At 34.5% G+C, this 25,666-nt stretch overlaps 1 protein-coding gene across 3 annotated transcripts in view; it reads right to left on the reverse strand.

Moving 5' to 3' along the window:
* Positions 1-25,666, reverse strand: part of Gpat4 (Glycerol-3-phosphate acyltransferase 4) — a 145,999-nt gene that overhangs the window by 41,177 nt on the left and 79,156 nt on the right. Inside the window, exon 4 of one of the 3 annotated variants that reach the window (XM_072531892.1) lies at positions 6,216-6,452. The exons of the other annotated variants lie outside the window; for them this stretch is intronic. Within the exon in view, the coding sequence (XP_072387993.1) occupies positions 6,216-6,452 (237 nt within the window). The remainder of the gene's footprint in view (positions 1-6,215; positions 6,453-25,666) is intronic. 3 annotated transcript variants of the gene reach the window in all.

Raw genomic sequence — 25,666 nt, forward strand, 5'->3', positions numbered from 1 at the left:
AGCATGGGGAGGCGTAGAATGTCATGGCTGCGCAACCTGAGAAAGTGGTATGGATGTACATCAAATGAACTTTTCAGAGCAGCCGTCTCAAAAGTCCGAATAGCTGTGATGATTGCCGACCTCCGCCGCGGAGATGGCACTTGAAGAAGAAGATAGTCTAATAGTATATAAACTTTAATCAAATAAAAGGCAGATATCGAGCACAGTTTATTTATTAAATCTTGACCAAATTTTTTGGGCAAGATTTAATAAATAAACTGTGCTCGATATCTGCCTTTTATTTGAATAAAGTTCATTTATTCGAGCATTCAACCTTATATCATAATAGTTTGAATTTGATTCATAATACAAAAGAAGTCTATATCATATAAATTTTTATTTTAGTTTGTATAATAATATCCCTTCTTTCCTAATATTTTTAAGAGCAATAAAATATTTTCATTTCAGTTGTGGATCATTTGAGCAAAATTGGTTAAACAGCTATTGATCACTTCCCTTCTGCAAATGAGACAATGTGTAACATTATCAGATAAGAAGGATAGAGATAGATATACTCGAGTCACGCGCCGTCTTTTAATGTATATGAATTAGATAAAAACATTTAAGTCAAACGTCAAATAAACTTATTTTAAAGTAAAATTGTGGATTCATCATGGCATCTTTACTCCTAGCGGAATGATTGCCGTAGATAGCAAAGATTTCGGATTGGAGCCCAATAGGAAGGAGGAAAAGAAGTAGACCCCGAAGATCATGGAGGGATGAAGTGGACGAGGCCATGGAAAGACGAGACCTTAGAGATGGAGAATGGCAGAACAGAAAGGACTGGAGACGTTGGCTGAAAGAAGGAAGGCGGCGACAGCTGTAAAAATCCTTGTATAGATAGATATATAGGAATGATTGCCGCTCTCTTTCGGCTCTTCCGATTTATTTTTTGCGGGGAATCAGTCCGCATTAACATTTTGGTTTTACAATTGGTTGTGTGACTTGGAGTCCTCTACAACATTTCTCCATTCTTTCCTGTTTTGGTTATGGTTTTTCATTCTCAAACTCCCCTCTTCTTAAGGTCCGCAATTATCTGGTTGTCTCATCTCGTTTTCGATCTTCCTCGTGGCCTGCCTGATACTGCCCTCTTTTTGGTGATTTTATTAATAACTGTCTTTGGATTTTGCTTTTCTATATATCCCACACATCTGAGTCTGTGCCTTGAAAAATCTGACGATGTCTTCTCCTTTTAAACGGTCTCTTTAAAAATTCATTATTACCTAAGTTTAGTGGGCCTGCTATTCTCCGAATGATTTTTTGTCTCTAGAATCCTCAGTCTTCATCTTTCTGTGTCAGGCACATTACTTCAGCACCATATGTGATAACTGGCCTAATTGCTGTTCTATAAATTTTCAGTTTAGTATTCTGAGTAAGCTTCTTATCTTTGAGGAAGTTTTTGTATTTCCAGTAAGTTGTTTATGTATTCCTTTGCTATCACTGCATGGCAAGCGCCTAGTAAATATGTGATTCTTGAATATATTTTCATAACTATATTCTTCTAGTTTCTCGTAAAAATTGTTTTTATCTTCTTCTTTCACATTCTCAGTCGGAGCATAAGCAGTAATAAATGTTAAATTAGATTGCTTGTTCTTTATTCTAACATAAGATAGCCTTTAACATATAGCTTCAAAATCTATTACTTTGCCCTTAAGTTTACTGTTAATTAGGAAAGCTGTACCATTATCTGGAAAGCTGTCTGGTATCTACGAAATAAAACATTGTGTATTTCTTTTTTACTATTGCCCCTTGATCTTTCCATCAAATTTCTTGTAACGCCAAGATTTAGATCGTGTACTTTTCCTTCTCATTCGCCAGATCTTCCATTTTACCCACTCTTAATAGAGTCTAATATTCCATGTTCCTATTCGTAACCTGTTATTTTTTCTTTTAATTCGATTTTTTTGTTTTTTCTTTTTCTTGCACTTTTTACAACCTTTTCGTTTATCATAGCCAATTTTCGTTCCTTATTTTTACCAGTTGCTGTATTTTTCCTTAGTTTTTTTAAGTCTTGGTTATCTCTATTATTTTCGCTAGTTTATCTTCTATACGTGGGCTTCCCAAGGGAGATCTTTGACTGACTGTTCTAGCTTTATCTTTGTTTTCCTGTGATTTAATGTGTTCTCCAATTGCTTTCTCATTGTGCACATTTATTTTGCCAGTTCGTTTATATCATAGCTTTGAAGTTGATCTGGCAATTACCTTTCTCTATTTATCCAGTGTATTATACCTTAATTGTGCCAGGTATCCATTTTTGTCTTGCTTTTTTTGATATTTTCGACGAGTTTTTTTAACCGACTACTTGCTTTGGGAAGTCTTCACTTATATATATTTTTGTTCCTTTTACTTCTCATTTCCGTCAATCTCTATACCTTCTATATTCCTTCGTTCTCTATACTTTTCTCCTTGTTCTTCCTCTATTTCGTGTATTACTATGTTCTTCCTTCTAATGTTTTTTTTGCCTAGCATTTCTATACTTTTCATTTCTTTAATTTTTTGTTCTTTCATTACCTTGTTTTCCACTGATACTTTTATTAGGTCTGACTGTATATTATCTAACTTTTCTTCGACTCGTTTATTGTGGTCCTCCATTATTGACTTGACTTCAGCACAGATAAGACCAAATTTATGATAGTATCAATGAGTCCAATAAATAATGAACAACTAACCCTTGGTGGACAGCAAATAGAGAGAATGACAAAATATAAATATCTGGGAGCTTACATCAACACAGAATTAGATCCAGACCAAGAGATCAGGGTACGAATAGAAATGGCAAGGGCAGCGTTCTTAAAATTCAAGCAATTGTTCTGTGGCAAAAATCTGAATACTGCGCTGAGACTGAGGTTTGTAGAATATTACGTCTGGTCCCAACTATTGTACGGGGTAGAAACATGGACGTTAAAAGCGCAAATAGTTAAGAAGCTTGAAGCCTTTGAACTTTGGATATACCGGAGAATGTTGAGAATTTCATGGACTGTCAGGGTCACCAATGAGGAAGTGCTGAGAAGGATGGGTCGAGACAAAAAATTGTTGAGAACAATAAAAGTACGCAAGACTGCATATCTTGGACACATACTGAGAATGTTAAATATAGTCCTCTGCAGGTCATCATGCAGGGTAGAGTCGATGGCAAAAAGGGAATAGGTAGAAAGAGGAAGTCATGGCTGCGAAATATTCGAGACTGGACAAACATGACTGTAGACGAATTATTCCACGTTGCAAAAAATAGAGAAACTTTTAGAAATGTGGTCGCCAATCTCGGTTAATGGGACGGCATAGGAAGAAGAAGAATATGCTGATCCAAATATTTTCGGAAGGTGGGATAAAATACAAGATATGTATAATTTCATATACTGCAATTCATTAAAACAAACTGTTACCGAAATTAATGAATTATTTTCATAAATTCTCTCATTACCACCAACTTCTGCCCCAAATGAACGTGATTTCTCTTGTCTCAAAAGAATCAAAACGTATTGTCGAAACACCATGAAACAAGAGAGAATGTCAAGCTTGTCTTAAATGTCAATAGAAAAAAAGCTTTTAAAATCTCTCCAAAACTCTAATAAATTTTAGGATGACGTTATAACCCATTTTGCTACTTCCAAACAACGTAGACTAGAGTTAATTTATAAACATGTTTAGGTTCTAAATTTATAGGAAAAAACAAAAAATCTCCTATCATAATTGAAGTCTTTTTATTAGACGGTATACCTATCTGAGGAGACAAAAAACCTTGCCGACCTTGTCTCTAAAGCCACGAGCCGTCACTGGAATACGCCCGGAGAGCAATATAATCTATACAGCGGACCTCTGGCCCGAGGTATGGATGTTGCTTGATGGACGAATACATCCGGTAACACCAGTGGTACATACAAGATTTTATTTTTCACTTCACATAATATAAAAACTCAAATTAAGACGTTTTTACTGGTTTGAAGTAGTCTATGACAGTTGTTGATATTTTGACGTTTGTTGATTAAATTATGTATTTGCTAGTTGGATTTATATTCAGTTATTAATTTATGTCATTTATTTATATTCAGTTATTAAAAAAATTGTACTTTCAGTATTTATAAAGGTTGTTAAGGTTAAAAAATGTTAGTTCTATAATATTTACTTTTTTCAATATTGTTTAACATAAAAACTTCGTTCTATAACATTTGCTTTTTTTCTTATACAGCAGTACGTTATGGGCCATGACGCCCGCTTATTATGCCCTAAGCAAAAAATAAAATTTGTTACAGATAGAATCGTCAAAATCTTGCAAAATATGACGAGCAAATTTTCTAATCGACGAATATAATAAATGGAAAAATAAAATCAAATATATAATAAAAGTGCAAATACTCGTTTAATTAAACATAAGAGCATCAGGGTGCAAATTGGGTTATGAACATTACAACATACAAATCTCCCTACACACACCAAAAATTCCAGTACGATTTGGACTAACCTACAGATCCCAGTCTAACAAACAAGACGACTAAAAATAGTGGGGGGGGGCTGGAACAGTAAATCATCGGTCGCGAAAGCCTACATTCCGTGAAGGAATACCATGTTTAAACATTGAAACTGAAAGAACTATGTTGGTTCTTCATTTTGTAAGTTTGGTCGAAGATTTAGAACTTCATATGCAGCTGCAAAACGACAAACTAAAAATTCGGCACAGTACATGTACTCAATTACGCCTGCCAAGGTATTGTATCAATATGCATCACGCTAACAATCTTGTAATGCTTTGGTCGGATGTTTTTGTCGTACGTTTCTTGTCATTATGCGGTAATCACAAGAACTCCGCTAGAAAAAAAATAACATATCATACGTATCAAAAGAGGATAATGCCCCACACGAGACCGAAGCTAGGAGTATTAAAATTTTTGAAAAAATGAATGAGAAACGCATAATGCAATGAATGAAACACAATTGAGACGACGTCCTGAAATATTCGTTAAGACTTGTGTAACGAACTGGTACACTGTTGCGTGCCACAAAAGACAATGGGTTATATACGTAGGAGTTTAAATGAAGCTAATGATTGTCAGTTATACATTTCTGCAAAATCTTTTTCTAGAATTTCGTAACACGCTTTACAAATGATTATGAAGTGTATTGTAGCAATCTTTTTCCATCTATTCTGCTATTAACTGAATCATTTTTATGAAAATTATTAGTAATTCTTAGTTTTATTTATGAATATAATTTTTGAATGTACATTGCTACAATAGTTTTATAAAGAAATCCGACAAAAAATACATTGTTAAATCCGAGGACATCGAGTTTATATACTTATAATGGGAGATAAGTAGACAATTTAAATAAAAATGGAATTGCTATTTTGTAATGATATCTTGTATTTTTATAAGAAGTTCTTGGTTGCATGTTATTATACAGTTTAATAGATTAATTTGAAATAATGAATACCAATTGCAACAAATAGAATTATTGAAAACACAATTTTTTCAATTACTTCTTAATGATTGCCCAATGTTGTTGCTTCTATAATACATAGAACAGGCTTTAAAACCACTGGATTACTTGCATTTTCCAAATAGAATTACCTCACAGAACGAAAACATGTTGTAAATAAAAAAAATTTATATTATTTTAACGAAGAAGTGAAGCGGATTTTAAATTTAAAATAAAATACAGGGTGTTTCATTTAGAAAAAAAAAATATCTTTAATGCGGTACAGTGTTATGGAACACCCTGTATATTTGTAACTAATTTTAAAATGTGAATCTTTTAGTGCTACTTCCGATTTTTGTAAATAACTTCTTTGGTATCTCAAATTATAACAGATATAACTGACTTCGTCACAAAAGTCAACCTGTATACTTGAAAAATCTCATTTTTATTTCAATACGACTTTGTAACTGCAAATTTCTAATACACTGTGCATTGTAAGTAAGTCAAATTGTACTTGCGCACTTTACCTTTAGCTGAAAACTCATAGCTCAAAATGTTTTGTAGTTTCTTTTTTTATTACGGTAAAAGACAGAACAGTCTAACAGACAATACTTCGACGTACACCAACACATACACATATAAACCGATGTACAGAATAATTAAAGACAAAAACTTAAGCTTATAAACCAACTCCTTCCAAAACTTCACATTTCAGCGCATTTCCTGGTAAGCAGATGCTACTCCAACAACCTCCAATAACTCACCAGAGCGTAACAGTTATCCGTTGACAAAATCATAACGTCTATAGGTGAAGTGTGATTGGCCACACATACCGATCCTTTAGCTGGTCTCCATTGTTTGTTGTGTACATTTATTTCTGCTGAAATACACTGGCACATTATGCGAAATCCTATCTTGTAAAATTTTTCATTGAGCCATCTTCGAGCAGATCCGCCCGGGCATGCTGATAGTGCGAATGTTGATATTATCAGTGAGAGAAACTGTAAATGTTAGCGGTTAGTACATCACATTTTTGTTAAATACAGTGGTGTTAATATTAACATAATTATACAGATTTTATTAGAAAAATTAATATTAGGGATTATTACATTGTTGTTAAATACAGGGTATGAATATTATCATGTATGTTTTGTGCCATTTAGTTTACTTTAAAACAAACAGCACGCTGATATTGTATTAGATGCTTATATCGTATATAATGGGGAATATGGACAACTATGTATATTCCACGTTAGTATAGACAACATTTGGTAAGACAATTTGTGCTCAGTAGTCGAGATCATAGCTATACAAGGTAGAAATAATTTCAAAAGAGTAAAACAATAACTAGAAAACTGAGACCGTACTTAAATATTGTTTGGGAACAACGAAAGATCCATAAAAATTAACGACTAAATAGAATTAACAAAATTTATCAACAACTTTAGTCTGATGGAAAGTAAAATATTTTGTCTGCAGTTAAACATATCAAAGACAAAGATCATGTGAGTGGATAGACTACATACCAATCATCCAAATCACGATTGAACCGTTTGAGGTGGTGAACCCATACATATATCTGGGATCATTCATCACAAACACAGGGTCACTACAGGAAGAAATAAAACGTAGATGTGATCTAGCAAAAGTCGCCGCAGGAAAGATGGCCAAAATATGAAGGACTCTCAAATTTCACGAACTCTAAAAATGAGGTTGATCAACTATTTAGTAATCACTACGTTTGACATACGGATCTGAATCTTGGACAAGCGGAAAGAAGAAAGATAGACGACATTAGTAATGTTCTGTTCTAGAATGTTATGAATTCCACGGACCGATCACCGGACAAATAATTCAATTGTAAATGAACTAAAGGTGAGCAAACGGCTCCCCAGCAAAGTCATTCTATATCTCCAACAATTAAAATACTTTGGACATGTTACGAAAGCAGACACAGAAAACATGGAAAGACTTATTATCCAACGAATAGTAAAAGGCCGAAGAACCTATGGATGAGTTAAAAGAAATGACCAGAGGCAAAGATCTTTGTAGGCAGATAATACACGACATCACGATAACCACTGCACTCCCTCCGGGGACTGAAGAGATCTATCTATTTATATAAGGATTTTTACAGCTGTCGCCGCCTTCCTTCTTTCAGCCAACGTCTCCAGTCCTTTCTGTTCTGCCATTCTCCATCTCTAAGGTCTCGTCTTTCCATGGCCTCGTCCACTTCATCCCTCCATGATCTTCGGGGTCTACCTCTTTTTCTCCTTCCTATTAGGCTCCAATCCGAAATCTTTGCTATCCACCTTGTATGATCTGTTCTTTTCACATGTCCATACCAAATTAAACGTTTTTCTTCGATGTAGCTGAGTGTCTTGTTCTACTGCCATTCTTCGTTTTATCTCCTCATTTCTGATGCGATCCATTTTTGTCACTCTGCAGCTTCTTCTCATAAACTCCATTTCAGTTGCTGTGATTTTGGACCTGTTTCGTTTATTTATTACCCAATTCTCTGCTCCATAGGTCATTATAGTGCGTACCAAGGTGTTATAAATTCTCTTCTTTATATTTCTGGTAATCTGTCTATCCCACAGTACCCCGTTCATTTGTTTAATACATGTTCTTGTCTGTGCTAATCTGCTGGTTATCTCTTGCTCGGTGGTTCCATTTTTTGAGAGTATGAATCCTAAATATTTGAATTTCTCAGTGCCGTTATTTCCCTATTATCGTCCATTTCCAAGTTTCTCACTGGTTCTTGCTCTGTTGTTAAATATTCGGTCTTTTCTAGATTTATTTCCAGTCCATTTTTTGTGTATTCCTTTTCTAATTTTCGGAGCATATAGCACAGATCTTCTTCATCTTGAGCCGTTACCACTTGGTCATCTGCAAAGCTTAATGTGTACAAGAAGTTGTCCCGGATTGGTATTCTCATCCCTTCACATTTCCTTTTCCATGGTTTTAATATTTGTTCGAGGAATATCTTGAACAGTGTCGGAGATGTAGAGCATCCCTGCAATAAGCCTTTTGAGGTCTTAAATTCGTTGGAGTATTTATTCCCGGTTTTTAACTCTTACCTTGTTGTTGTTGTAAAGGTTTTTTACGGCTTCTATTAACCTCTGAGTTAGAGATGAAGAGATAGATTCTTCAAATATTTGAACATTGTAAATCATTTCGCAGAAAATATGACCCTTTTTTTATAAGAAATATTTATCTATTATCTACAAGTCACAATTTTTCATATATCGATCTAGTGGTGCCATCTTGTAGCAATTTTAACATAGAAGTGGTTAGCGGCTTATTACACGTCCTAAAAGCGTCTAGTTCCCATGAAATGCTAATTATAATTTACGCATACACCGCCAATAGAGGACAAGTCGTCATCAGACAGGTCCTAAAAGGGTAAAGTTCATATGAACAGCTGATAAACTTTGATCTAATACACGCAGCTTAGAGTTAGGTTCGTCGGTTAAGCTAGTGTTTTCATTGTTTTCCAAGTGATTTAAAGTAAATAACAATTAATATAGAACACAATAGTAGTGAAAATGAGACTGAAGTAGTGCCTAGACAGAATGTATCAAAAAAGAGGAAATGTCCATAGAATGTGGACATTAACAAATTAATGTCCACATTCTATCTACAGCAAAAAGTGTGTTTTACATTTACCCGGAAACACTTGGCAAAAAATGAATGACGTTCTATGGAATTTTATCGATATACAAGTAAGATCGCTTGAAATATTCTGCGACTCGTGTGTGGGGCAAAACAAAAATTTCACAATGTTTCGTGTTGTTGCATTATATTGTCCACAATACACGTAGACTTGATTATGTTAAAATTACTTTTCCTATTCGTGGGCATTCCTAAATGGAACCGGACAAAAATATGGGTTTAATAAACTCAAAAAAACGAGCTCAGATTCCTTCAGATCAGGTTGAAATTTTTAGAAGTGCTCGTGCAAAAACATCGCTATTTGACGTTGTGAAAATAGATCAATCCTATTTTCGAGCATGGACGAACTTTTTTAATATTAAAAGAATATTTGAAGAAATGTCCTTTAAGTTCCCGTCCAAGTCGAGAATTAGAAATACATCAAGAACATCGTAATCTAATATATCACCGGGAGTCCTATAATGGAGCATGGGAGTCAGCAATAGTGAAGGAAAAAGAAAGTAAGCGAAAGGGACCTGTGCTACTACAAAATGAATTTGAACTTCCTCCGTATTCTTATTCAGGTATAAAAAAATATTAATATCTTGGAATACTATTATTAAACAACATTATTTTTGGGTTTGATACCAATCTCGGCTAAAAAATTTAAATGCCTACAAGATTTGAAACGATTCTATGGTGACGAAGCAAAACAATTTTTTAATAATCTGTCCCAAAAAAGAATTAGAATTATTTCATATTAATAACTTTTGTCTACTTGTCATTTTAACTTGTTTTTTTTTGGACTTGGCCGCTTTAGGCCAATAATTTTTGGTGGTTTGACCAATTAAAGCTTATGTTCTATTTTGCATAATATCAATATGAGTTTAATTTTTTGTGTGTGTTTAATTTTTTTGTATGTCATTAATTACCCAAGTAACTGAACTAATCAACAGGGTTCATGATAACCATCAACAATTTATCAATAACTGGTTTTAAAATTTAAACTTCGTTTTGTACGAAATAAACATTTGGTGACTTAGCTCTTTATGGACCTATACTCTTCATATGCAGAAGTAATGCAAGCGATGAAGTCATCAAAGAATAGCAAAGCTCCAGGACCAGACGAGCTACCAGCGGATATACTAAAGTTGATAGACGAAGATCGAATCCACTTGTTAGTAGACTTATTTAACAAGATTTATGAAAACAGTATAATTCCTGAAGAATGGCTAAGATCAACGTTTGCCCCTCTACCCAAGAAGGCACATGCTAAGCAGTGCAGTGATCATCGCACGATCAGTCTGATGAGCCACACCTTAAAAATATTCCTCAAAATAATTCACAATAGAATTTACAGAAAATTGGAAAAAGATATCGGAGAAACTCAGTTTGGATTCCGGGAGGGATATGGAACTCGCGAAGCATTATTTGCCTTTAACATCTTGACACAGAGGTATTTGGATGTGAATCAAGATGTATTTGCTTGTTTCATTGATTACAACAAGGCGTTTGATAACGTGAAGCATGACCAACTTTTAGAGATCTTGGAAGCTAAATAGTTAGACACTCGCGATATAAGAATAATATCTACTCTGTATTATAATCAGAAAGCAGTCGCACGCATCGAAAATAGCACAAAAAATGAAATTCAAATTAAAAAAGGAGTTAGACAAGGATGTGTGCTGTCACCAATGCTATTTAATATCTATTCGGAAGAAATTATGAAGAAAGCATTGGAGGAAGAAGAGATTGGGATAAGAAAAGACGAAATTTATGATTATTTTAAAAAAACAAAGATTGAATGCAAACCTGTACATTCACAATAACGAAATCGAACGGGTGCACAATTATAAATATTTGGGAACAAGCGTTAATAACAACAATGACATCACAGAAGAAATAAAAACTAGAATTGGAAAGGCTCGAGCTGATTTTGTTAATATGAAGGACATTCTGGGAAGTCATGACATTAATTTAAACCTGAAAATGAGATTGGTTAGATGCTACATCTTCTCGATCCTGCTGTACGGAGTAGAGACTTGGACTTTAAACAAGAGCAATATTGATAAACTAGAGGCCTTCGAAATGTGGATATACAGAAGAATTTTGAAAATACCTTGGACAGACAAAGTAACAAATAGTGAAGTTCTTGGAAGAATGAACAAAGAACGGGAGCTGTTGATCACCATCAAGAGAAGAAAGTTGGAATATTTTGGTCATGTGATGAGAGGGAAAAAGTACCGATTGCTCCAGTTAATTATCCAAGGAAATATTCAGGGCAAACGAAGCGTGGGGAGACGACGTATATCTTGGCTGTGCAATTTAAGAGACTGGTTCCAGTGCACATCTAACCAATTATTTAGAGCAACAGCTTCAAAGATACGAATAGCAATGATGATTGCCAAACTCCGTAGCGGAGAGGGCACTTGAAGAAGAAGAAGACTCTTCATATGTATTCGGTTTATTATTAAGTTCTGTAGTTTTAGTGCACATTAGTCATACAGTTAATATAATAAACTACGCCTATAAAGAGGTAAGCCTTTAGGTACGAGATATATTACGCTCTCCTTCCCTTTCTGTCTTTCTCTAAATACCAAATAAAATGTATATCTCATTTTAAATAGAGTTATAAAAAACTAAAACATGAGTCAGTTTGACCTTAATTTTAAAGTATACAAACAACGCTAGAACTACGTATTTATTTGAAAAAATTTTATCGCATAATAATAATTGCTGTTTGGATTTAAATTGTCAGATGTTTAGTAATTCAATGTGAAAAATAATTAAATAGTTTTATAGTTTTAATAATATTTAAAATAAATTCAAAAACAGTATAATTCTAGAAATACCGATATCATAAATAAAAATATAACAAGTCACCAATGGCCCAATAACGCAAACTTATATAGAAAACATGTAACAAAAATTAAAAAAGGGGGCTATTAATATACTTTTAAAACATAGCCTGAGTATTAAAGGCGTAGGAACAGGAAATAATGCTCACATATTGATTTGGCGCTATTATTATACCACTATATAAGAAAGGAAAAAAACTAATGTAAAAACTGCAGAGGGATTTTATTCAATACATTGAGTCTACTAAAAGATTACTACCCTTTTTCTAAATGTGCCTATCTTCTAGACATGTTGGCGACCACATTGACCCATCTTATTCTATTCACAGCGGCTCGAAATAGATCAGTTGACGTCAGACCAGTACACTTCCTAAGATTGGCCAGCCAGGATATACGTCTACGTCCAGGGCCTCTCTTACCCTCAATCTTGCCTTGTAAAAATCAACTGTAGAAGTCGGTATTTATTATTACGCATGATGTGGCCGAAGTAAGCCAATTTTCTGTTCTTTAAAGTGTTAATAATTTCTTTGTCTTTTCTTAGCCTCTGGAGAAAAGTTTAGAAGAGAAAATGGTGTGTGTGGTGTATATATGAGACCCTCAACATACGTCGGTAGCACCACATTTCAAATACCTCTAATCGTTTTATGGCATGTTCCGTAAGGCTCCAGCTTTCTACTCTATGGAGGAGGAAACTAAAGACGTAACATCTAAGAATTCTTATGCATATATTGATACTTAAAGATAAGTTGCAGATAATTTTCCTAAGGCTGTTGAAAGAGCTTCTGGGTTTTTCAATACAAGTTTTTATTTCGTAGCTGTGATCCCAAGTATCCTTAATATTGCAGCCCAAATAGCATATTTTTTCCACTATTGTAATTTGGGCGTTTATGTTGGTGTTCTTACTAATGATCATAATTTTGGTCTTCTTGCAATTCTTGCAAGTTTCTACAACGTTATCCATCATCCTTTGGAGCCCCTGCGCATTATCTGCCAGCAACACTGTATCGTCTGCATATATAATATTGCTTAAAGTTGGCCATTTACAGCAATTCTATCTTCTGATTCGTTCAAGGCCTCTCTAAAGATGTTTTTAGAGTATATGTTAAATAATGTCGGTGATAATATGCAAACCTGTCTAACTCCTTTTTCGACTAAGAAGATCTCGGACAGTTCATTTTCTAATCGCACTGTTGCTTTTTGTTGGAGATATAAGTTTGAGATCAGTCTTATATCCTTACCATCATGTCCTGATGTTTTTAGGATATCGATTAGTTTCTCATGTAGGACTTTATCAAATGCCTTCCCGAAATCAATGAAACATGCATACACATTGCAGTTGACATCCCTGGCTCTCTGTATTAGAAGCTGCAAACCCTACACCGAATTACTACTGCAATTACTACCCTACACCGAAGAAATACTACATAGGTCATACTACTCATACTCATACCAGGGCATACTACGATCATCATCCAAGATGCGTCCACTGCTGACATAGGTCTCCCTCAGCTTTTTCCATCTGTCTCTCTCTTGTGCGGAGATGTCTGGTTATCTCTGCCCAATCGAATTTCATGTCCTAGGTACTTATACGATGTAGTCTGCACAATATCACTTCCATCAACAGCAATATTTCGATTTAGCACCAGATTAGTCATTATTTGCGTCTTGTTCATATTAATCTTTAGTCCGACCTCCAAGGAAGCGTGATATAATTTTTCAAACATTATTATTGCATCACCCATACGATCGGCTATAAGGACGATGTCATCTGCAAATCTCAAATGATTGAGCTTCTCTCGATTTATATTAATACCATACTCCTTCAGATGTGCCTTCTTACAAGTATGTTCTAAAAGCGTAGTGAATAGTTTTGGAGAGACTGTGTCTCCTTGCCGTACTCTTCGCTGTATACAGAATTTATTTGTTTCTTGTTCACATAGTCTAGCTGTGGCATTTTGGTAGATATATTTAATTATGTTAGTGTAGCGATGGTCTATTCGGCGTTCTGTCAATGCTTCTAACATTTTCTAATGGCTTATGGTATTGAATGCTTTCTCGTAGTCGACAAATATCAGTGCCAATGGTTTGTTGTATTCTGCAGACTTCTCTATTAGGTTCTATATCACTAGTAAGTGGTCGTTAGTGCTGTATCCCGATCTAAATCCAGCTTGTTCTCTAGGCTGATAGAAGTCCAGTTTTTTTAAAATAATTTTTGTAAAAAGTTTATATATGTGTGAAAGCAAACTGATAGGACGATAGTTTTTTAAATCTGTTATGTCTCCTTGTTTTTGTAATAAAGTAATGACTGCATTATTCCATTGAGAAGGAGTTTTTTCTTGGTAGATGCATTCGGTGAAAAGCTTGGCCAAAGCCTGGATAATTCTATTTCCACCTAATTTGATCGCTTCGATCACTATTCCATCATCGCCAGGGGATTTGTTATTTTTCATTTCTAAAAGTGTCGTTTTGATTTCGTATGCAGTTATTTCTAGCAAGGATTCGACAACTTCAAGGATTTTGGTAATGTTTCCATCTTTGTATTTTATTTTGTACATATTTTTGTTGCCTATGTTGTTCGTATTTGGCCTCAAAACTTTTAAACTTTTGCTTTCTTGAATTATTTTAGTTATTTCTCTTGTATTGTTTTCTTTTATGTCTTTCCGGATTGACCAGTGGATATCTTGGACCGGTGGATATAGTTGGAGCCGTCTTTTTCTGCCAGCTGTCTTCTTTTACCTATTAGCTCTTTGATATTTTGGTTTAGATTTTCTTTATGGATCAGAAAGGTCGGGCAGCACTCCCTTTCCGTTTCTTTTAGAGCCTTCATTATGCCATCATTTGCTTGATCTACATCTTCTATTTCGTCTTGCAAGTCTTGTATATGTCTGGGTAGCATATCTTCATACAGGCCGTTGTTTTCTGGGGGAATCCATTTCTTTTTTCGTATTTTTAAGATCATCTTGTCATCATGATCGTTGTTCTTTCCAATTTGACATTTACTAGTATCTTAGCTCTGATTAATCTGCGGTCGCGTCCTATTGAAAATTTGTTGAGTACTTCGATGTCTTTGATTATTTCTTTTCTGTTTGTTACTATACTACTATACTATTTCTTAATTGAAAATAGAGAATTTTATTAGAGATTGTATTATTAAAAAAATCCTAAGCCACTGGATTTATACTAGTAGTAGCTTCAAATAGCTATATTTCGTTGACATATATTTACTAATAGAAAAGTTATGACAACTTAAAATTTTAAAACTCACTAAACTTCGAGTGAAAAAAAACAACCCTGTCTGAACTGCCTGTCCTAGAAACATAATTTTAGTTCAAATCCTAGGTGTATCTACCAATTCACCATCTAATTGGATACATTTGTTGTAGCGCTTACGAATATTTCTAATTACATTTCTTAGTTGTTGGGGAGCAATTTCTGCACATACCTGTCGAATTCTTGGAATAAGTTCGTCTCCGTCTCTTGCAGTTTACATGATTTCTATAGGTATTATCCACAAAGAAAAAAATTTCTTGTGGATCCCTTCATTTAGTATTTCGTAATAAATAAAAGTATGAATTGGTCATGAAATGTATGCTCTATTAAAAGAAAACAATTATCGGAAAAGAATAGCCCGGAAATTTTAATCAATAAGCTTTACAAATAATATTTTTGTCCTGAATAAACATAACGACAAATAGAATCAATATGCCTGTACAAACAGAAAATTGAAACCATTTAGTTGATGTTATTACTTCCCTGATTAGAATATAAAAGATGAAAATAAGTTCAGAAAAGAATTATGGCTTACATTAATTTTTTTTAATGATCTTTTCCAACTTCATTTTATACAATACTATAATTATAGACTATATTATTACTATTTTTTTTTAATTTTGTGAATTAATACGACTTACTAAGTAAACAGCCTAATAGTAGACTACAAGTCCATAGGAGAGTTTTAATGGATAATGGATCATTTGAACCAGCATGAATGATATATAAAACAATACTACAATACTAATCTATCTCCGTTCGACCACTTCACATAACGCTAGGATTTATGGAAAATTTCGTAAAAGCTATGAACAAAAATGGTAAAGGATTTTAGTACGAGGCATGTTTTTTAAGTAAGTACCGTTTTGCGATTCCGCCGCCGCAGCGCTACGGTCGGCGTTCCGCGCATGAGCGCTGGTTACCTACATCTCTTGTCTACGCACTGACGCCATTACAGTCTGATTCTTCATTGTATACTTGTTTACTCCAGTGTTTAAGATGCCTCCAACAATCGTGAGTCACGCTGATTGTGAAGTACGGGCTGTTATACGATTTCTTAGTGCTAAAGGCGTAAAACCGATCGATATTCATCGTGAGATCGATGAAGTTTACGGACAAAACATTATGAGTGATAGAATGGTAAGGAAATGGGTGAGAGCATTTAAGGATAGCCGCACAAATGTGCATGATGAAGAACGGAGTGGGCGTCCTTCGGTCGTTAATGAAAATTTGGTGCAGAAAGTGGACGAAAAGGTGAGAGAAAACAGACGCTTTACAATTTCATCATTGTCCGACTGCTTTCCTCAGTATTCTCGTAGTGTTTTGTATCGCATTGTTACCGAGAACTTGAATTACCGGAAATTGTGTTCACGTTGGGTTCCAAAAATGTTGCCGGATTTGCACAAAACCCAACGTTTAGGCAGTGCATTGACTTTCCTTGAGCGGTACCACAGTGAAGGTGAAGATTTTTTAGACCAAATTGTTACTGGTGACGAAACGTGGGTGGCCTACGTCATACCTGAATCGAAACAACAATTTCTTCCCGGAAAATCATGTGCACAGTATTTTGGGACAGAAAAGGAGTATTGCTAGTGGAGTTTCTGCCTCGTAATGAGACAATCAATGCAGCGTCTTATTGTGAGACATTGAAAAATCTGCGTCGTGCAATACAGAACAAAAGACGTGGCAAGTTGAGTAAGGGTATCGTTTTGTTGCATGACAATGCCCGTCCACATGTGGCTAATCAGACCAAAGATCTCTTCAAATCATTTAAATGGGAAACTCTAGATCATCCTCCATACAGCACTGATCTGGCGCCCAGCGACTACCATTTGTTCCAGCACTTGAAGAAACACCTGGGCGGTCAGCGTCTTCAAGACGATAACGAAGTCAAAACATAGTGCCTCAATATTCACGGAAATTATGTAGAAAAGTAGATTAAGGTACAGGCTTTCATGTAAAAATAAAATTATTGCCATATCTTTGCACGTCTTTTTTTTAATTCCAAAACGGTACTTACTTAAAAACACGCCTCGTACATTAAAACTAAATTTCTCCGAATCAGTGACGTGAAGTTGAAAGAAGGAATTTTTGTTGGTCCGCAAATACGAGAGCTCTATTTTACTTTATTTTATTTCAATGTATTGTACAGTGGAGTGGAACCTCAATTATAAGTCGCTCTATTAACCGTCATCTCTGTTAACCGTCAGGGTCCATACATAAGTTATATTGACTTCATAAGTAAAAATTTAGTCATCAATTCATTTTGTTTGAGCATTGCCATAAGCCAAACGAAATGCATTGAAATGTACACGTGCAGTTATGACACCACCGCATTTTTTTATGTATATAATTTTTGTTTTTATTCAGGGCTCTGGATTATATTTCAATTTAAATTCTTCTTCTTCTAGTTCCTGCTCCTATCGGAGGTTGGCAATCATTACAGCTAACCGTACCTTATTGGCGGCTGCGCTGAAAAGATCTACTGAGCTGCAACTATACCACTCTCTTATGTTTCTTAGCTAAAAATCTCATATTTCGCACCTCTATTAATGTGGCCTAAATATTCCTGCTTTCTTGTTTTGATGTGCTTTATGACCTCGCAATCATTTTGTAGCCTCCTTTATACTTCTGCATTTGTAACTCGTTGGGTCCATGGTATTTTCAAAATCCTTTTATAGCACCACATCTCAATTTAAATTTAAATACAACGATAAATGATACTGTGCTTTTAGAGTTATATTTTTAGAATCGCAAGTCGAAAATAAAAACGTGCAGTACAATAATTATTACAGTCAATATGTGCGTGTCACCATAATTCAGTTTGATTCAAATTCGAACATTGATTGTGTCACTCAGTCGTTTGATCAATTAAATTTTGAAAAATGGAGCCTTCCACATCTAGAGCATCAAAAAGAAAACGAGTTGTTTTGTCAATTGAAAAAAAAAGTAGAAATTATTGCAGAACTAAAGAAAGGTGTTTCTGCTGTTGCATTGAACAAAAAGTATGATGTTCCGATAACAACAATCAATGATTTAAATGTCTCTGTATTTGTGGTTCGTTCAAAAAAAAGAGAAGGTGTTCCTTTGTCTTGACCAATTGATGCAGAAAAAGCGTTGTTCTTCAACACGAAATTGAATGGCTATCCTTCATTCAAAGGAAGCAGCGGTTGGTTGGAAAAGTTCAAAAATCGCAACGGTATACGGAAACTGAAAATCGAAGGTGAAAACTTGAACGCTGATTGATGAATATATATAAATACAATATATATAAATACAATATAAACTGGTTTAAACTACAAAGCATTGCTAACGAAAGCACTGTCTGAAAAATATGCACCTGGATTTAAAACGCAAAAGCAACGAATCACGGCAATGATATGTTCAAATGCAAGTGGTGATCATCGCCTTCCTTTATTATTGATTGGTACAGTAAAAAAACATGTTGTTTCAAGGGCATAAATATGAATGCACTTTCCGTTAACTACTACGCACAACGTAATGCATGGATGCCCCAGGAAATATTCGCTGACTAGTTCAAAAAGGTATGTACTGCAAACCAAAATACGTGCTCTTTTCTGCCTGCGACTACAACATCATTGATACAGCCAACGGATCAATAGGTCATTGAGACATTTAAAAGAAAAAAATTTATTTAAAACCTAGTTATGGAAGAGGAATATTCTTTGCCAGAATACTGGAAAGTATACAATTTAAACACGCAGTCGACAATGCTGTGAATGCTTGGGCTGATGTTTCGGAAGTAACGCTGAAAAGAGCGTGGAATAAATTATGGCCTGAATCAACTTAAGTTGAAAATGCCACCATGACAGCCGAGCGTGATGCAATAACAAATGAAGTTATGGCTGAATCAACTGTTTTGTTTTCATTGTCTAAAGATGACATAAACGAATGGTTAAGTTGTGATGAGGACGCAAACGGCTATCGATTGCTGACAGATGATAAAATCGTTGAAATGACAACAGAGACGGACGAAACTGATTCAGAAGCTGACACAGACTTTGACGGTGGCGATGTTGATGATGCTATTGCAACTCACAAAGAGTTGCGTAAAGAAGCTAGAGAAGCTGCCTCGCACATACAACAATTCATCGAGTGGTATTCTCGCCAAGAAGAAGCAAATAAGGTAGATTTGATGATTTTATGTAGATTAAGAAATTCTGCCATTTTGTTAGTAGGTATTTGCCTTGAAACACCACGCTGGCAAGGCGGGTTGGTGAGTTCTTAATTCAGCCGCTCATTGTGAGTACCGACGCTGTTTGAAGCGGCCCGCTCCGGGTCAGACGCTGCTCTAGGTTTGTGATCTTATACTACCCCTAAAATCAAGGGTTGCCAGCTCCACCATCTTCGCCGTACCGGAAGTATTCTTCGTCGCCTTGGATGCCGTTCTGGACTTTATCAGTGACCCTGGACAAGGGACCCTTAGCAGGTGCTAGCTTCCCGGGTCAAGAAGCTCCTGGAATCTGCGGGGACAGGGATTGATTCACTTTCCCTGATAGGACTATCCAATAGAATACAAGGGACTCCAAAGGAGTTCCTACCCGCTACCCTTGCACGCTACCGTGAAGAGTGGCGAAAAATGGGAGAGACCTATGTCCAGAAGTGGACAGAAGGGGTTGCATGATGATGATGAAGAAATTCAGCCGTTGCAAAATGTGAAGTAATAATAAAACAAACAAAGATTTCGAAACATTTTAAATCAAATTGATTCGATTGTACTAACATAAATCCCTCTTATATTGCCAAATAAAACATACAAATAAAATTTAAAAGTTATACTATGAGTTTTTATTATTTTTTTTTTTAATGTTCTGTTAACCGTCTTTTCGATTATCCGTTATAACCTTGGTGCGGTGCCCTGACGGATAATCGAGATTCCACTGTATTCTATTTTATTTTATTTTAATAAACAGGTTCTGACTTATCGCTGAATTTAAAATCTACCTAACTATGTTGGTGATCGTTTTGGGCCCCAGAATTAACATTCTCAGTAAAATTCAGCTTGTTCGTCTCGTTTTTGAAGATCAAATCTCTGACGACTGGGCGAAATAGAGAACGTCCTGGCTATATAGGGTAGGTTTGAATAAGTTATAACCTAATAAACACCTGCGGATCAAATGAAAATATGACCTAGAGGCTGCAAATATGATTTTTTGATTTAACAACACAACACAACACTCACACACGCGTGCGCACGCACGCACGTATAAACAGAAAATACTGAGATTTGTTCTGTGACTACTGTCTTGCCCCGTCCCAAAGTGGTCAACATCGTGCTCAAGACGTACATTGTTAAGAAGGAAACATTTTGACCAAGCGATGCTCCAGAGAGTTGTCAAATTCTGTGGAACTACAGCAAACGAATAAAAATGAATACATCTGCTGAGTCTAGATATAAAATATAAGGGAATGAGCAGTTTCAATGAGAAGTTGAATACCCTTTCATTTTCTTGATTTTATTACTTTCACTTAATAACTTATCCATATGGAGTTTTCTACTAAGTGGTCCCGATAGGTAAGGCTTTAATAATACCTACCAATGATATTTTACAATAGGAGCCTATTTTCTAACATTTTGACCAAGTAATAGACTATAGTTTGGCAGATATCTATAACGGTTTAACGAAATATCTTTAATGTGATATAGTCGACTCTCAATTCGAAACTCAAGGGACTCTTAAAATATTACGAATTGTTGAGTGTTTGAAATATCAAATGGTTCAAAATTTGTGAGAGAAAATAAATAAAAATTCGAATTAGTAAGTGTTGATCAATTATTATTTATTAACTGCTATTCTATTCGCTCCGTGCGTGACCATGGTAGGGGTACCTTGAAACGATGCCAGCGTGCGTAGCGGCGAAATATGACAAAAATGGAATCATGGAATCTTTTTACGCATAAATTTTATCAAAAATGTGTGCAAATACATGTTGCGTATTTAATTGTGTTAATAATAGCAAAAATAGTAAGTGTAGTTTTTATAGGTTCCCAAAGTTTGCATATAAATTAGAGAAAAGAAAAAGATGGATCCGTGCTATTAATATGAAAAAGTAAATATCACATAATCTCATTTTTATGCAATTGAAATAGGAAATATTTAAATAATTTACCTTAAATGATATTTTATAAGGCTTCAAGCTAATTGCAGAGTGTCTGATGACTTTAGCTTTTATATCATACCTTTTAATATTACTGTTTTTAATTATATGCTCTTTCACGTAAAAAACTTGATTTGCCAGTACTAGATTTTTCCCTTTCTTTTCCGTTTGGAGTTAAAAAGATATATTATGATGAATTTTGGGAAACCCAGTTTTTAATACTACATTTATTTTGTACATAAACTGAAAAAATATAATTAAAAAGTTAATTATTAATAATTGTCAATTTCGCCTGTATTTAACAATGTCAAACATGTCATATGTTTAACCTGAAAATTGGTAGGTCCAAAACAGTCAGATGAAGGCGGTAGGTGTCGCGTCAGTCACGCACGGAGCGAATAACGATGACAAAAGTTTAGAGCTACATTCGTGTACATACATGTATGTATTCATAATGTGAATTAATCAATCTTTCAAAAGAACTGTATTATACTGGTTTGCTTCACAGCATATTGCTGCTGCTCAGACTGCTGAATCAGTTTTTTTAAGAGAAAAAGTGCCTGAAATTCTTTTTCATCACTTTCGTTTTGTGATCAGAAGGTTTGTAAGGTATCGAATGAGGATCTTGATTCCTTAACTGACACCTCTGCCAAAGGTTCTGATGTATCGTACTCATCTTCATCGTTACTTTTTTCATTCGTATCTGTCGCAGATAAAATTTCGCCATCGGTTAGTGAACCTAAGACAGCAACATCTTCATCCACTTACTCAAAGTCAGAAAAACTCACACCGCTGATGTCAACTAATGGTTCTATTGCTGGTTCTTCATCATCCATAGGTATTGGAAGATATTCCTGATCTTTTAAGAAACTTGATTTTTTGAAGCAGTTGAGAATTATTGTTAGGAGTGTTACACCTCTCCATCCTTGTCAATCAGTAAAATAGCTGTCAGAACCATGATATTTGCAGTTAGCTGCTTGTCGAGAGATTCTAAAACTAGCTTAACAATTTCTTTGCGATAGAACGTCTTAAAATTATGGATGATCCCTTGGTCCAATGGTTGCAATTTGGAAGTTGTATTTGGCGGAAAGAAGTAGAGTTCCACGTTGGACAATGTAGGAGGACTGTTGTGGACAGTGCAATTGTCTAAAATATTAACACTTTCCGCTTTTGCCGTTTTATGTCCTCATTAACTGTTAAGTTTTTCCGATCCGTCCATATTTACGGCAAGAAAAACTGTCAACCTCTACTATGTTTTCGTCCATGACATTTTGTCCGGTAAACATTTGAAAAATAGGCCAGTTTTCAATCAAGGTCTTCAATTTACCATGTCAATCTAAGTAAACTGTGTCATCAACACTTCCACTTTCCCCACAAACTTTTTTAAACACAACTCCATTTCTCTTTTTGAAATTTGTAAGCACCCTTCACTTGCCGCAAAGTTTTTGATGCTTAGAGTAGACGCGAACTCTTTTGCTTTTTCCTTCAACAAGTTTCCGCTAATAGACACTTTTTGTCCTCTACACTGTCTTAGCCAAATGACCACACTTTCTTCCAGACGAGGATATTCACCTTTAGTAGTTCTTTTTCGTACTCCAGCAATTTGAGCAGCATTAATTTTCTCCTTGTGCTTTATTATGGTTAAGAGAATACTCATAGGAATTTAAATTCTTTTGCAACATCACTTTTCTTCTCACCTTCCTCTACTTTTTGGATTAACTTCTTCTTTTCAGCAATCGTCAAACATTTATACTATCTAGGGCTCATGACTAACAAAATTTTAATCTGTATACCAACGAAAGAGTAATAGTAACTAATAACTAAACAAACCAATTTGTGAGAAGTGGGTGTCAAATTAATTATAACAAAAACAAATTCGCGTTGATAGTTCCGCCTCTTTCTCTCTGTAACTTTGAATTGTCGAGTGTTGGACGTCGATGAGTTCGAATTAACGCTTCGTTTTGTTATACAGATTGAACGAATTTAAAACGGAACATACGAAATCAATGTATTTCGGCTTAACTCCGCTCTAGGTGGTTGGCCAACAAAAGGTTGTCAAATAATTATATTATAAAAATCCAATACTTCAGCGGGCTGCTGGATTCTGAACTCATTCAAGAACAAGTCAAAACTCCACCCAAATAGGTTGCCTAGAATCACTGTGAAAACTAGACTACACAAGCAGTTATTATGCTGTCAAACCACTTATCGCTTCCTTAAAGTCCAAGAGATAGAGCCGAAATTTTGAACTGATCAGTAATATGACATTTCTCTATTGGAATATATTCATTGTAACTGGGTTAAGACTTTGCCTTACAGGCGGATGCCCCTCATGGTACAGGGGGTGGCTATACAAGGATGAAGTTCTCATTTTTTTCGGAAAAATTAATGATCGATAATATGGCTGAAAATTTGCCTAGAGTAAGATCTTGGTATAACTAGACGAAATCCCAAAGATCGGACGCGAGAGTGGATACATAAGGGGTGGCGGACAGGGGTGAAGTTGCAATTTTTTGGGGAAAAATTAACGATAAGTAATATGTCCGCCATTTTCATGGCTCATTAGTTAGCCCCTAAAAACTTTAAATCCAAAAGGGCGGACAGCTGGGTTGGTACAGAGAGCCATAAAACGGGGTCAAATGTACCACTTGCCTGCGCATTTTAGGTCTCGGTAACAATTTTCAAACTGATTTTATTATGATATTTTTATACCGATTGATTTGAAAATTTGTATGCTCACTTCTGTTACTATTCTGAGAAGCGTCAAGTCGAGTTTTCCTCAAAATTTTCCAAAAAAATTTCCGTAAATGAAAATTTTCGTAATTTTTTAAGGTAAAATCTAATTTGTAGAATCCTTTCGATTTTCTGTAAGTTATACCATGAATTTTTTTCCAAAAATTTTCAAACGATTTTTCCTATAAGAAAAAAAAAATTAGAAAAACTTTTCTAAAACATTTGATAAAACTCATCTGTCATCGTCTGAATCTTTTATAGAATATTTTGTAGTTTTAAAATGATATTATGATAATGTTTTTTTTAAACTAAAGTCATATTTACTTTACAAATCACATTTTTTTCTTAAATATAAATATTTTACGAATTAATTTTTAATTGAATAAATTTTTGATATTTGATATTTTATTAAATTAAAGTAATTTTATAATGTTAACTATTAAATATTTTTGGTATAACAAATAGTAAGTTTACTTATTTTTTATTACAATAAAAATTGTATTCAAGAGTTGTATAGTTGTTCAGATATAAGAAAAATTTGATTTATTATTACATTAATAATCAAATACAAAATATATTATTTCTATTTATCAATAGGTAAAATTCAATTTGTAGAATTCCTTTAACATTTTACAAATAATTATTAATAAAAATCAATTTAATAGTGGAATTATCAATTTTTTAAGTTTTGAAATTTACTTTGTAGATATTTTCAATATTTTTTTTAACTTTCAAATTGATTGAATTTTTTTTTCATTAGTTAATTATAATTTTACAAATTCTGGTTGGACATTAATTTTGCATGATTATTATTTTAAAATATTAAAATAATAATGATGCGCGTTCCATTTAGATCAGTAATTCTAGACGCATGCGCTAAATGTAATAAGTATCAAGATGCTTTTATCCAACTTGGTGAAACTGACTTCGATTGTAATGAAGTTTTTGAAACCTTAGAAACTTTCATATGTCACTTATATGGAACAGGACTAACGAGAACAATTCCAAAAAGAAAAGTAAACGATGTCAGACTTTCACTATTTAACCGGCAGTATAATTTGCATGATGCGAACGAGCCTTTAAAAAAAACTAAAAAATTTCGATGCTTCAAGCTTACCACCATGTCAAGATGAATTACACCAACATCTACTGCGAGCTCATTATATTTCAAATATTTGGACAAATGCTCATAAAAAAGTACCAACAGAATTGATGTTGAAGAACATGGTTGGGAGTTTGAAGATGAAACATATAAATTCAAATGGTTTAGTGGACCTCAGATGCTAGAATCAGTTCGAGAAGTAGTGATTGAAAATGAAGCAGATAATGAATGTGATATTATTGAAAGTGAAAGTGACGAAGATGATGAATGTGATGGCATCAATGAGAGTGAGAAAAATGACAAAATTTTTTTTTCTTATCGGAAAAATCGTTTGAAAATTTTTGGAAAAAAATCATGGTATAACTGACAGAAAATCGAAAGGATTCTACAAATTAGATTTTATCTCAAAAAATTACAAAAATTTTCATTTACGGAAATTTTTTTGGAAAATTTTGAGGAAAACTCTACTTGACGCTTT

Source organism: Diabrotica undecimpunctata, chromosome 5, assembly GCF_040954645.1.
Source record: "Diabrotica undecimpunctata isolate CICGRU chromosome 5, icDiaUnde3, whole genome shotgun sequence".
Taxonomy (NCBI): Eukaryota; Metazoa; Arthropoda; class Insecta; order Coleoptera; family Chrysomelidae; genus Diabrotica; species Diabrotica undecimpunctata.